The sequence below is a fragment of the Oncorhynchus keta genome, chromosome 14 (genome assembly GCF_023373465.1).
Source record: "Oncorhynchus keta strain PuntledgeMale-10-30-2019 chromosome 14, Oket_V2, whole genome shotgun sequence".
NCBI classification, from domain to species: domain Eukaryota; kingdom Metazoa; phylum Chordata; class Actinopteri; order Salmoniformes; family Salmonidae; genus Oncorhynchus; species Oncorhynchus keta.
In genome coordinates, this window is record NC_068434.1 from 21,641,649 (window position 1) to 21,656,494 (window position 14,846).

Here is a 14,846-nt window from a genome sequence, read left to right on the forward strand (position 1 = left end):
ATTTTGTTAACATCATCTCAATAGGGAACCTTACTAAACATTCCACATCTGTTTTCATGTCACCAAATTGTGTTAGATCTATCAGTTTTCTTCTACTGCTGGCTGCTATTCATTCACTGACAACTTTACTGGGTTGTATGGAAAGTTTTACACAGTCTCGCAACCAGCAATGCCTGTCCAATGATAGCGTCGAGTGTGGGCTGCACCACTTCTAGGTGGGGTTTTTCATGTATATAAATATATGAGTGCATCTTCCCAAGGCCCATGCAATCTGTCTGAGAAGTTTCACAGTCCATACCTTTGTCTAGCTGGTAAGATATCCCTTTTTTCATTCAATAGACCTTCTCCAGGAAATTGAGCATCTCGACTTCCAATTCTAGGTAACAATCATTTGTTCAATTCTCTCCTTTTTAGGGACTTTGAAACCATGTTTAGATGGGAAACTAACTTCACAGCTGTATGAATACATTCTAAATGCAGTGTAATGTTCCCCTAGGGAACTCACGTCGCTCATATCAGATAGCCAGTGTGGCTGAGGCGTAGTTGTGATATTTCAGAATTATTTTTTATTCATTATTTTCTATAACGGATCCATATACCTCAGATCCTGTTATGTCTTGAAAAGCACTGTGAACTAACTGAGGAAAAGGTTCAAGTTTTGAGTGAGTTCTATCTACGTGATTCCAGTTAGGCATGGTCACCACCAGCTTTTTTGCCAACATTGTGAAATAGATCTGTGCACCTTCATAAATAAACATTTCTATTCAGTTGTTCTAGGAATATAAAGGAAATGATGATTAGCCGATATAAGCAGCAGCCTATCATAGGCAGAGACATTGTTTACTTTTGTGTTGAGGATGAGTCCATGAAATAGTTTGACAAAATATATGCATGGTCTGGTACTGGTACTGTAGAATTCTGGCATCAAAGAATTAGCTTTTCAACTATAATTATTTTATAAATTCAATAGACTTTAATGTCAATATAGAGGATATTATTAATACTGTACTGTGGTTATTGGGGTGGCAGGGTAGCCTAGTGGTTAGAGCGTTGGACTAGTAACCGGGAGGTAACCGGGAGGTAACCGGGAGGTAACCGGGAGGTAACCGGGAGGTAACCGGGAGGTCGAATCCCAGAGCTGACAAGGTACAAATCTGTCGTTCTGCCCCTGAACAGGCAGTTAACCCACTGTTCCTAGGCAGTCATTGAAAATAAGAATTTGTTCTTAACTGACTTGCCTAGTAAAATAAAGGTAAAATAAAAAATAAAAATGACTGAATCCCCCTGTTTCTCTCTGCAGACCTGTGCCACCATGTCCTTCTTGCAGCAGACTGTCTATCTGGGCATGGCAGATGACTCGGTACGGTTCTGTTCCACTTACTTGAGGGAAAGCCTCAATTTTTTTTCTTTCTTGTGGAATGTGGAACAACTTACCAGGCTGTGTTTGTACACTTGTAGCCAGTGATGTACAGTACTTTTGTAAAAAATAAAAAATAAAAAATGTTAAAGTACTCTAAGTATTTATGTAGGTTTTTGGGGTATCTTACTTTGTAGATTTTTGGCAACTTTTACTTTTACTCCACTACATTCCTAATGAAAATAATGTATTTTTTACTCCATACATTTTCCCTAGTAACCAAAAATGCTCGTTACATTTTGAATGCTTAGCAGGACAGAAACGTTGTCAAATTCGTGTACTTATCAAGAGAACATCCCTGGTCATCGCTACTGCCTCTGATCTGGTCGACTTACTAAACATAAATGTTTAAAAAACAAGAAAGCCATGCAGTCTGGTTTTCTTAATATAAGGAATATTAAATTATTTAAACTTTTTGTTTTACTTTTGATTCTTAATTATATTTTAGCAATTACATTTACTTGTGATACTTAAGTATATTTAAAAACCAAAAACTTTTAGACTTTTACTCAAGTAGTATTTGGTCCTTCTGTAGCTCAGTTGGTAGAGCATGGCGCTTGTAACGCCAGGGTAGTGGGTTCAATTCCCGGGACCACCCATACGTAGAATGTATGCACACATGACTGTAAGTCGCTTTGGATAAAAGCGTCCGCTAAATGGCATATATTATTATTATTATTATAGTATTTTACTGGATGACCTTAACTTTTACTTGAGTCATTTTGACAATTGGGTACTTTTTGTAGCCGGATAAAGATTAGGGGAGGGCGGAGGACAGAGGAAGAGTGAAAGAAAAATAGACAGATGTTGAGGATAGCAACAGAGAGGGTCAAAGAGAGTCTGAGAAACAAACTGCACAATTCCTTCTCTTTCCCACTCTATCCCTATTCCTTGTATGGGATGTTTCTCCCTTTGCTTCTGAACTATTCTCTACATTTTGTGAAGGTATCCATTGATTCACTGCATGGCAGCTAAGTGAAATTGTTCTCTGTCTCAGACCCAACTCAATCAGGGCACTGTGACTCCCTACCCACATTTCAGTGCCGATGGGGATGCAGGCATCTTGGATAAGGCCATCAAGGCCAAAGGTGAGGTTGACACACACACACACACACACACACACACACACACACACACACACACACACACACACACACACACACACACACACACACACACACACACACAAATAATGTTTGAATGTGTTTCATAGCAGAGAAGCTTAGGTGAAAAGAACTCACTCCGTGTGTAACATGAGGCAGCATAGAAGGATATTCGGGGGGAATGTGACCGTGTGTACATTTCCGGGTCCGTTTTTCATTGTTTCTTGCTGGGGAGTAGTCAGAGCTGCCTAACCGTAAGCCTGGGGCCACACAGACACTTAACGTTCATAAAGAAATTGATACGGGCTCATGGATTAGAGTATGCAACAACGTTTCTTATTGAACAAGTCCTTCCATCTTGTCTCTGTGATGTAGGTGTAGATGAGAACACCATCATTGATGTGCTGGTGAAGAGGAGCAATGCCCAGAGACAGCAGATCAAAGCTAGCTACCAAAAGGCTAGTGGCAAGGTAAGACGGGACACCTACTAGGTGCGTTTGGTTTAGCATGTGCGGATGGCGGCACATGGGTGGGATTCGCACTTCAGGATCAATGGAACGATGCAAAACGTGCATAATCCAGAAACCCTGCGCACCTGGAAAGCTTAAACACACACTTGTGTATGACTGTGGAAGTGTGTATCAACCCTCTATCTGCAGCCTCTGGAGACTGCCCTGAAGTCGGCCCTAAATGGAGAGCTGGAGGATGTGGTTCTGGCACTACTCAAAACGCCAGCCCAATATGATGCCCAACAGCTCAAACTGGCCATGAAGGTACACATTCACTCAGTCACTCACTCAGTCACTCGCTACTACTAAGAATATACAATACTACTTAGAATACAAACAAATGTGTATCTTTCCCTCCGTTCGAGTGGCCTAGAGACGGTAACAGATATAATACAAATTATAGAGTAATGATTACATTCTAAAGAGGACACTGGGATGACATCATCCTGTTTTCTTGTTCTGCTGTTTTGTCAGACCCACCCACTTCTTAACACCCTACCCATATTGACTCATTCTGCTTTATTATAGTGTTGTGTAATAACGGTTAATAACTTTTAAAATGTGTGGGACTTTCTGTCTTCTTTATACAATGGGTGGAGCTGTTTTAATATGTGAGGAGACAGTAAGAAAAGTGGTGATGAGTACCTACTATACTTTTGGTTTAACGATACACAAGTCTGTGCATGTGCAGTGTGTGTGAGCCCAGCTAGCACATTTGGTTCCTTGGAAGTTGTGGGAACGTACATTTTTGGTTTCCCATTGGTTCTGGGAACGAAGCCATAAGTTCCCTGACAGGTAAAATGGTTGCAGGGAGGTTCTGTGAATGTTGTTTTAAACGTTCTGAGAACGGAAGTGAAAATGTGTCTTGTTCTGGAAACGTATATTTTTAGGTTGCAGGGAAATTCTGGGAATGTTTAGAACTCCAACCACTGACGGGACACATGGAAATTCATTTGCCTAAGCATTAATAATGCAAACACATTTATTTTTTATTTTGGCACAGTCAGTGAGATTTGAACCTTTGACCTTTTGATCTCTATCAATGGAATTATAATTTTAGTGAAGTTTCTTAAAATGTGCTGAGAATGTTTCAATGCCAAACAACTATCCAGCACCATTCCCAGAAAGTTATGGGAAGGTTGTAAGCAGAATAACCATGGGACAACCACGGTCTCACCAATCTCTAAGAAACATACAGTGTTCACAACGTTATGTGCTAGCTGGGAGGTGTCTGGCATAGTGGTAGACCTGTAGGTGCAGGTAGTGCCATGCTTCAGTCTGTTCTGTTCCAATTAGGTTATAATGAACATGGCCCAGCTCTTTATGTGTTTCTCTCATCCAATCATCCAATCCAATCCTTTTGTCTCAGCTTTATGACTGATGTGACCCTTTTGTCCTTGTTGACCCTTTGACCCTCTCACCTATTTCTCTCAGGGATTGGGCACAGATGAGGATACTCTGATTGAGATTCTGGCCTCCAGGACCAATAAAGAGATCAAAGAGATAAAGAAAGCCTATCAGGAAGGTGTGTAATATGTGAATATGTATATGTAGACGTCCTGTACGTGATATGATAGTTACAACAAGACAATAATCATGGCTTTTTCTTGCTAGAATACAAAAACGAGCTGCAGAATGACATCAAGTCTGACACAGGCGGAGACTTCAGAAATGCTCTGCTCTCGCTCTGCAAGGTGTGTGTGTTTATTTATAGTTTCTTTAACCTCAGATGAATAGTATGGCACAATCAACCTCACTGCCCCCACTCTCTCCCTCACATACTGTAGGCTACTAGGAATGAGGACTTCATCGTGAACCAGGAACTTGCTGAAAGTGATGCCAAGGTATGGAGGAGAGCAAGAGTGTGTATTTGTGTGTGTCAGAATTTTTAAAGAAATCAATGTTTGACATTGGCACGAGAGTCTATGTGTAATTTAATCCCTGTGTGTGTGATGCCTATGCCTACTATATCAATCCATAGGCCCTGTATGAGGCTGGAGAGAAGAAGAAGGGAACGGACTGCTCTGTCTTCATAGACATTCTGACCACCAGAAGTGCTCCTCAGCTCCGCCAAGGTAAATATGTGACAGCACAGCTCTATGTGAGCTAAATAAAAGTACAGACTCAGAGCTTCTGGTATATCATACACTGTAGTTTGACGAAACATGGAAAATTATGCTGCTAAACTTGTAAAACCACTTTGGAGACAAGTAGTAGAAATGCCCTTGCTAGAGTGCTCCTCTTTGTTTAAGCCCATTCAAAATCGTTCACACCCTTTAAAGCCTTAGCCACACCTATTTAAGTATTCATATTGTAAATGCTGGTAAGTCAGCATGGCATTGTCTTCCAGAAACTAGTCTCGCTACTTAAACTTTCCCCCACTGAACTTTGTCGATAAATAGCACCTGCTCAATTGAGGGCAGAAATGTTGTTGAGAGTTGTAGCAACACTTTTGCCGTTGTCCATAGCTTTCCAAAAATCTGCATTAGCAAAGATGATCTATATACTGACCAGTATATTAATGTGGATGCTACTGTGATTATAGATAATCATTAATTAATTGTGAACAATGATGAGTGAGAAAGTTAGAGGGATAAATATCATACCCCCCAAAAATGCTAACCTCCCATTATTGGTAATGGTGAGAGCAGGGCCGGCAAACGTGTGGCGAGCAGTCATTTTCCACAGCACTTTTCAATTAGATGAGGCAGTGCTCTACCACTTTTGATTTTGTAAAAAACATGTTTTAATGCAAATGTGTTTTAAGTCAAGGACAAAATGTTTATTTGATTGACTTGCCTTGTCTGATAATTTGTCAACTCACACAATTAGTAGCCTATGTCCTTCTAATCAGAGTACTCCAGGTTATCGTGTGGGCTCACACCGTAGAACAGGGTTTCCCACACTCAGTCCTGGGGCCCCCCTGGTGCATGTTTTGGTATTTTCCCTAACACTACACAGCTGATTCAAATAACCAACTCATCATCAAGACTTGACTATATTAATAAGCTGGGATAAAAAAATGTCCACCCAAGGGAGGCCCCGGGACCGAGTTTGGGAAACCCTGCTGTAGAGCAATAGGATAAAGTGGCTTGCGCTCTGCTCACCCTGACCAAAAATTACACTTCCAGTGTAGCAGTTTTTTTTAAACGACTGCTTTTGCACAAAGACCCCATCACCTCCTCCCTGCCGACACACTTGACCCTCTCCAATTCGTCTACCGCCCTGACAGATCCACAGACAATGCAATCGCCATTGCACTGCACACTGCCCTCAAACACATAAACAAAATAAATGCATATCTGAGGCTGCTGTTCATCAGTTACAGCTGGGCCTTCAATACAATAGTGCACTCTAAGTTCATCACAAGGCTCAAAACCCTGAGACTGAATTCCTTATTCAACTGGTTCCTGGACTTCCTGACAGGCCGCCCCAGGTGGTGAAGATAGGCAACATTACCTCCACCCCGCTGATCCGCAACACGAGGGGCCCCTCAAGGGTTCGTCCTCAGTCCCCACCTGTACTCCATGTATACCCACGACTGCGTGGCCTCACACCGTTCCAACTCCATCACCAAGTTCGCAGACCGCATGGCAGTAGCAGGCCTGATTACCAACAACGACGAGACAGCCTAGGACGTAGGCACCCTGACAGTATGGTGCCAGGTAAACATCCTCTCCCCCAACATCAGCAAAACAAAGTAACTGATTGCAGTATACACATCTCCAATGAGCTGAAATGGTCATATCCACACGGACATCGAGGTGAAAAAGGCACAGCAGCGACTCTTCAATCTCAGGAGGCAGAATATATTAGGCATTTGCCAGAGGGCCCTTACAGTCTCTTACAGGAGCACCATCGGGAGCATACGGTCAGGCTGCATCATGGCCAGGTACGGCAACTCCACCGCCACTGACTGCAAGGTTCTACAGAGGGTGGTACGCTCAGCCGAACGTACAATTGAGTGCTTATTGACTGCCATCCAGGAGACCTACAACACCAGGTGTTGCAGGAAGGCCAAGAAGATTATCAAGGACCTCAGACAAGCAAGCCACAGCCTGTTCTCCCCGCTTCCATTACTCAGACGCAGGCAGTATAGGAGTATTATGACAAAAACTGTCGGACCGACCAATAGCTTCTACCCCCAGACCATCAGGCTGCTGAATAGTCACTAGGCAGCTACCTGCTCCCCCTCCTGCCCCTTTGCAGCTCCCCTATGAATATTCTACCCCACCCCCCCAACGAACATTTACGTACGCTCAAGAATTTCACTGTACACTACGATTACATCTGTGACTCTGTGCATGTGACTAATAAACTCATCTAATCTATTCATCGTAAAATAATCTTTAGGGGTGTCCATTTTTGGGACCCATACCTTTTTGATTATTTAACAAGTATTAGCTAAAATCTCTTTATTTGAGCAATAGAAAAAATATAAGCACCCACCAAATTATTATCATTATTTAATTACACACACACACACACACACACACACTTCTCAACAACTGTTAATTACATTGTAGCCCTATCTATAAGGTTCTTTATATTTGTCATCACTTAGACACTGATGAATACTACTACAATCTAGATGTGCGTGTGTTTTCCCTTTTTCGTACACTGCACGTGCAACCACAAATTATTTGATACTGTTTGAACATTTCAAGTATATCTCTCTCTCTCTCTCTCTCTCTCTCTCAGCGTTTGAGAAGTACTTCAAGTACAGTAAGGTGGATGTGACAAAGGCTATCGACCTGGAACTGAAGGGAGACATTGAGAACTGTCTGACTGCCGTAGGTGAGATGTCACTGCCAGGACCAAGCCTATAATGTTCCAATGTATTTTATATAATCTGTGCATCACCCTCAATCCATGTCTTCTGCTGTATCACACGCTTCACTGGGCATCAGTCCTATAACATTACACTATGTCCTTCATTTTCCTCATGCAGAAAAGGCCACGCTGTGAGCAAGTTAACATTTATCTCTCAAGACTAAAATAATAACTTTTTAAATAGATGGGATGGCACATTATCCAAGGCAAATTCACTATACCACAACTCCTGCAATGCACTGGTCACCTCATGGCCATTCCGATACCCTTGCGACAGCTTTGGGGAATGCGCCTCTTGTCTATGCTGCTCTATGATTGTCATCTGACTGGTTTTGATATCTGTCTTTCAGTGAAATGTGCTGGAAGCAAGCCTGCTTTCTTTGCTGAGAGACTCAACTTGGCCATGAAGGTCTGTTTACTGTTAAACATACTTACAGTATGTTTTATGTGCCAGATAAGAGTTTGCCCTGGGTCGTGTTCATTAGGGTATGCAACAGAAAATGTTTTTAAAATGAAAATAAGTGTTGCTTATCGGACAAATCCAAGGACCTGTTACAGTCCATTTTCTACCTAAAGAAAACGACCCTGTTTTAAGATTTGACAATCTACAGAAGAACATGCAAATACTGTACAAGAAAGCACAAACAGATCTAGGTTCAAGCTAAGGAATTTGCACCATCTGGTTATAAATCTTCAGTTTGTGTGCCTGTGCCATACCCCAGGGTAAAGGAACCAGGACCAAGAATCTGACCCATGTCATGGTGAGCCGTTCTGAAGTGGACATGGCCCGGATCAAACAGGAGTACAAGAAGATGTTTGGGAAAACCCTCTACCAGGACATTCTGGTGAGCAAACATCTCAAAGTAGAAATAAAAATAAAAAATAAAAAAGGAACTGTTTCCCCGACCCAGATTAAGCATAGTACTGAACTAAAAAGCTATTTCAACAGATCCTCCATTGAGAATGAGTTTAAATCCAGGACTAGGCTTAATCGGGGTCCAGAGTTTTAAGGACATGCATCAGATTGTACGAAGTATTCAGATTTCTGGGTCCAATCTGAGATAGGACAGAAGACTGACCATGTGTGAAATGGGAAAATATGGCATCTGAAAAATAATTGTCAAAATAAAATGTTTATATTTTGTAGAGTAACTCCTATTTTATTTGTACATATTTTATTCAACCTTTATTTAACTAGGCAAGTCAGTTAAGAACAAATTCTTATTTACAATGACAGCATACATTTGTAAGTCGCTCTGGATAAGAGCGTCTGCTAAATGACTTAAATGTTAAATGTTAAATGTTACACCGGGCAAACCCAGACGATGCTGGGCCAATTGTGCGCCGCCCTATGGGACTCTCAATCCCGGCCAGTTGTGATACAACCTCTTGTCTCTTACACCCTTAGAATGACACCAATGGCGACTATGAGAAGATCCTACTGGCCTTGTGTGGAAGTGACAGCTAACTTTCTCTCCTCTCTCACCTAGCAAGAATGGCATTCACACCATTTTAGAAAACTGTACATGATGAAACATTCCCCTCCAATGCCTCAATGTGCACTTCCCAAAATGCAAAATATAATGGTTCATGACAACTATCTGAAATGGCAGTCCTGATGTATTTTCGCTAAATGCCAACAGCAATAAGCACAGTTAGCATGTTAAGCAGCGTTGCATAATTTAGCCTAGCGTCAGCAGACATGGTGATCTATTCCATAGTGCAATATATCACACACTTAACCATTTGTGTGCCAAGAATATACAGTGGCATTGTACCCTTGTTGAATAACTGGTCCTTTGTGAAAATAAAGCTTTTTATGTGGATCCAAATTGTCTGAATTTGACTGTGTATATATTTTTCATTCTAAAAAACTTATGTTTATTATTAGTATAATTTTTTGCAATTTAGCCTGTAGCCTGTCTATGAAAGTTATAATTTGATAATCACCCACCGAGAATGTACAACCTCAGACCATGTCATAAGTTACATTTACAACACTGTAAAACACAGACATTGTGTAATACAAATTAGATTAATCTCACTCTAGAATGTAGATGTAGTTATTTGTATTAGGTCTGTAATATTCATATGTGTAAACATACTGAATTGTAATGGGATGCATTTTACCGCCATATCATACTGTGCTATGATTGGTTAAGACCACCCAAATGGTTAGATCATGGTCAGTTTGATCCTGGTTTGCGAGACGTGAACATGCCAGTTATAGCTAGCTAATAAAGAGCTACGTTAAGAAATATCTTGTCGTCCTGCATTTTATTATTTTGTACAAAGTGTGCAAAACAAGACAGGGTCTACAGTAGCAAGACGTAATTTGGAAGGATGGTCACGTGAGACTACAATTACATGTAGGCCATTCTTGAAGACAGAGTAGAATACACGTTTTGAACAAACAACTGACTTCTTAATCTTACTAACATAAGCCTAATTCAAATTCCAACATAAAACTATGGAACCATCTCAGAGGCAAAAATGTACGAACATTTGTGTTTGTTCGGACCTGGGTGGTCTAATCAATAACACATTGCTAACCATGTAAGTAAATTACATTCAAACTTGTGAATTTCAAAACAGTAGGCCTACATTCTCACGGTCATGGAGGAATTCCGTGTCATGAACCACAGATATAGTAGGCTACTAATAACAGTTTTGATTAGGACTAAACAGAGAAAGATGTGTGAGTCTTGATTAAACTGAAAAACCCTTGTGGTTTGCTGGGAAAAAATAATGTCCATTGTGGTATGGGTCAGATTGATCCACAAAGTTTAAACACACTCAAGAAGAGTCAAAGAATCACGTAAAAACAGCCAATACTTTATTTTGTCTTGTCAAACCTTTCAGAAATAAGAAGTTACAAGAACATTTGATTTCAAAAACTAAATATTTAATTTTTTGTAAAAAATATTTCCTTTCTCACAAACAAGCATTTTCTGGAGCTCATTTTTGAATGTCTGCCAGAGATCTGCTGTTCTCACACTGAGAAGGAGAAGTTTGGGAAAGCTTCCTTTCTCCCAAAGGTAATGATAAAAGTGCAACCAGAACCAGTAAATAAAAAACAAACATCAAAGACACTTGTTTATTTTGGGCTTGTGCAAATATCTAGACAGATGAAAGCCTCCGGGTCAAAATGACCCACAACATCATGTTTGTATACAAAATCTACACAGACATTTCACAATCAAATCAAATGTATTTAGCCCTTCTTACATCAGCTGATATCTCAAAGTGCTGTACAGAAACCCAGCCTAAAACCCCAAACAGCAAGCAATGCAGGATTAGAAGCACGGTGCCTATGGAAAAACTCCCTAGAAAGGCCAGAACCTAGGAAGAAACCTAGAGAGGAACCAGGCTAGTCCTCTTCTGGCTGTGCCAGGTGGAGATTATAACAGAACATGGCCAAGATGTTCAAAGATGACCAGCAGGGTCAAATAATAATAATCACAGTGGTTGTCGAGGGTGCAACAGGTCAGCACCTCAGGAGTAAATGACATTTGGCTTTTCATAGCCGATCATTCAGAGTATCTCTACTGCTCCTGCTGTCTCTAGAGAGTTGAAAACAGCAGGTCTGGGACAGGTAGCACGTCCGGTGAATACGTCAGGGTTCCATAGCCGCAGGCAGAACAGTTGAAAGAAAGAATACTTAAATTCACACAGGACACCGGGTAAGACAGGAGAAATACTCCAGATATAACAGACTGACCCGAGCCCCCCGAAACATAAACTACTGCAGCATAAATACTGGAGGCTGAGACAGAAGAGGTCTGGAGACACTGTGGCCACATCCGACAATACCCCCAGACAGGGCAAAACAGGCAGGATATAACCCCACCCACTTTGCCAAAGCACAGCCCCCACACCACTAGAGGGATATCTTCAACCACCAATTTACCATCCTGAGACAAGGCCGAGTATAGCCCACAAAGATCTCCGCCACGGCACAACCCAAGTGGGGCGTCAAAGTAATTCATAGCGCTTTATTATGAAGTAGACTACTGAGGTATTTAAGAAATAAGTTGTTTCATCTAACATGCATGATTATAGATATTTTCATGTGTAACCTAATCCAGTGAATGTAAAGAATTTTGGGTTGACAATTAGACTAAAGTTGCTATATTTCACAGACAAAATATAACTTTTTTTTTAAAGTCAGGGTTGGGTAGGTTACTTTTAAAAAGTAATCTGTTAGTTACTTGTTACATGTCTAAAATTGTATTCAGTAACGTAACTTTTGGATTACATAAACTCAGTAACATAATCTGATTACTTTGTTACTTTTTGATTATTTCACCCATAAAACAAGAAAAAAAAGATGACCAATTAAACAACATTTATTGCAGGATGTTTGAGCCACATTAAAAGACATCACAAAACATTGTGACACAAATGTATTTAAGCCCTCTATACCTGCCTCTAGCCTTCATCCTTCATCCTGATCTTGTCCATTTATATAGATTCATTAATAAGAATTTGTTCTTAATTGACTTGCCTAGTTAAATAAAGGTAAAAAATAAAATAAAATCATGTACACCTGTCTAAAAATGTGGGCACAAACACAATGTGTAGGACAAAGGATACATGTTAAAACTAGTCATATTTGTTCTTAACTGACTTGCCTAGTTAAATAAAGGTTAAATAAATAAATAAGTAAGGGCTTAAGTAACACAGCAGCATGGATGATGCTAAACACTTATCCCAAGAGACACCAGTACAAAAATAAAAATGTATGCACCCACTACTGTAAGTCGTTCTGGATAAGAGCGTCAGAGAAATAACAACAATTTGAAATAGAAATATGAAGAAAACAGTGTAATCACACATTTAGTCCACCAAGTAGTTAAAAAAAAAATGTAAGCAAAAAAAGGGCTGTTTTGTGCAATAAACCCAAATATCAGACATGGCATTTCAGTAGGCCTATTCTGAAGCTAGCCTACTCAGATGATTGAAGGCAGAAATTGCTTTTGTATTGTAGCAAGAGGAGATGCTCTAGATGAGCATCAGACATCCTGTTTCACAGATTGATAAACAGGTTTCCACCATAGCTGAAAAGGCGCTCAACTGGGGCACAGGAGGGCAGTGTCGTGTTGTACTTCAGAAACAAGTTCCGGACTGTTGGGAACAATTTCAAGGAGTCCAAAGATTTGTCTTTGAGGAACTTCCTCACCTCATCCTCTGCAATGCCACTGGCCCTTGTCGTTGCAACTCTGAACACCAAAACAATGTCTTCTGAGTCATCAGACTTATTCTGTGCTCCCTCATCAACCTCTTCAGAGTGTGTTCTCCATAGAAGCTGCTTCTTGAACTAATGTGCTCCACATCTCTCTCTTTCAAGGGTTGAGCGGTATTTTCTCTGAGAGCTTAGACTTCAAGCTTAGTATTGTTGGGATAAGAAAGCCAGGAAAACACTTATCTCCCTGAAGAAGATCAATAGAGGATGCGAGTGGCTGTAGGACTGTACAAGCCAAAGAATCGGACTTCCTCTCCAAGGTCTCCTCCTCGATCCAGTGTCATGTCATAATGATGAAGCTTCTGTTATGGGCAGACCAGATATCTGCTGTGGTGCAGACGGATTTTACGGTCTGGAGTTTGGTAGAGAGGGCTTCTTTCATGGAGTCAAATTCCTATTCAATTCATTCCATCAAACTTTTTCTGCACATTACTTTTCTCCCACCACTGATTCCTTCTACTAGCTTGCAGAATGAAGGCACCTCTACTAGTGAAAAGGGTTGCATATCGTCTATGATTAAGTCAAATACCAGGTGATTAACCTGGCTTTGTGAGGTGTGTGGTCCTCTTGGTTGTAGTTTTGCCTGTTTCAATGATGTACAATGGGTCCCTTTTTGGCCATTGTAGATGGCTGTGCATCTCTGCACTCCTCCATGTCATCTGGCTGAAATTTTCTGCTCAGGGTCTTCCATTGAGTGTTATGCATCCTCTGAAAAGTGATTTAGTTATAACTTTGCCACTACAGTAGAAGTAAAATAACAGTGGAGTGAGCACCTTGTTATTGTGTTAATTAAGGATTGTACTTTTATCCAACGTTTGTCCACCCTCTTGAAACACATGTTTCACTTTCTATAGCCTACCCCGGTCTAAAAAACACAGGGCTGGGGTTGGAACATGTAACCACTCACACATGGACAAAGTTGTGGATGCAAGGATGTCTATGGTGGTTCATATTGTTTATCTAGAAATACTCAAATAAAAAAAACTATGGAGTATTATACTTTTAGTTACGGACACTCTTACTGACAGTTGTGGCTGCTTTGTGTGATGTATTGTTGTCTCTACCTTCTTGCCCCTTGTGCTGTTGTCTGTGCCCAATCATGTTTGTACCATGTTGTGCTGCTGCCATGTTGTTGTCATGTTGTGTTGCTACCATGCTGTGTGTCATGTGTTGCTGCCATGCTATGTTGTTGTCTTAGGTCTCTCTTGTCGTGATCTGTGTTTTCTCCTATATATTTTTAAATTCCAGCCCCCTTCCCCGCAGGAGGCAGTTTGCCTTGTGGTAGGCCTTCATTGTAAATAATAATTTGTTCTTAACTGACTTGCCTAGTTAAATAAAGGTTACATTATTATTTTTTTTTAAATACCACCATTTACTTGGGTTGAAAAAACAATTGAACAGCAGGCAAACTGCAGCGTGTCTAAATTGATTTGGGTGAAACCATAGCTAGTTAGCTAGCTAACTAACCCTGACAGTAAACACCCTATGCTGGGTTACGGGGTGCAACTAGCTTTCAAAATGTTTTTCAAACTTTTGATTTAGCTAGCTAGGCTATGTAGCCCAGTGAATCTTACCCAACTATCTACAACTGATTTCTTAGTTCAAATAGATTTAATTTGCAAAATTGTTAAATTAGCACAATAGCATACTTGCTATGATCTTGCTAACGTTAAGTGAGCAGCATACCACATAGTGTAGGAGAGTTGGCAAGCAAATTAGCTAACAGACTAGTTAGCTAG

At 40.6% G+C, this 14,846-nt stretch overlaps 1 protein-coding gene across 2 annotated transcripts; it reads left to right on the forward strand.

Annotated features, from left to right (window-relative positions):
• Positions 1–219: 219 nt before the first annotated feature.
• On the forward strand, positions 220–9,694 carry LOC118394038 (annexin A1-like). Of its 2 annotated transcripts, none has more exons than XM_052461291.1 (13): positions 220–311; positions 1,301–1,360; positions 2,415–2,505; positions 2,896–2,990; positions 3,180–3,293; positions 4,464–4,554; positions 4,644–4,723; positions 4,817–4,873; positions 5,011–5,104; positions 7,731–7,826; positions 8,213–8,271; positions 8,585–8,707; positions 9,271–9,694. In XM_052461291.1, exons 2-13 carry the CDS (start codon positions 1,313–1,315, stop codon positions 9,328–9,330), a joined length of 1,008 nt encoding a protein of 335 aa, XP_052317251.1. In that variant the 5' UTR covers positions 220–311; positions 1,301–1,312; the 3' UTR covers positions 9,331–9,694. The 2 variants fall into 2 exon arrangements, with proteins under 2 accessions (XP_052317251.1, XP_052317252.1); XM_052461292.1 differs by having other exon boundaries at positions 258–380.
• Positions 9,695–14,846: the final 5,152 nt, after the last annotated feature.

Coding starts and splice junctions, on each gene's coding strand:
- LOC118394038 (XM_052461291.1), top strand. CDS start 1,313: ATGTCCTTCTTGCAGCAGACTGTCTATCTGGGCATGGCAGATGACTCG. Junction 1,361..2,414: donor TGGGCATGGCAGATGACTCG/GTACGGTTCTGT, acceptor TCTCTGTCTCAG/ACCCAACTCAATCAGGGCAC. Junction 3,294..4,463: donor AGCTCAAACTGGCCATGAAG/GTACACATTCAC, acceptor TATTTCTCTCAG/GGATTGGGCACAGATGAGGA.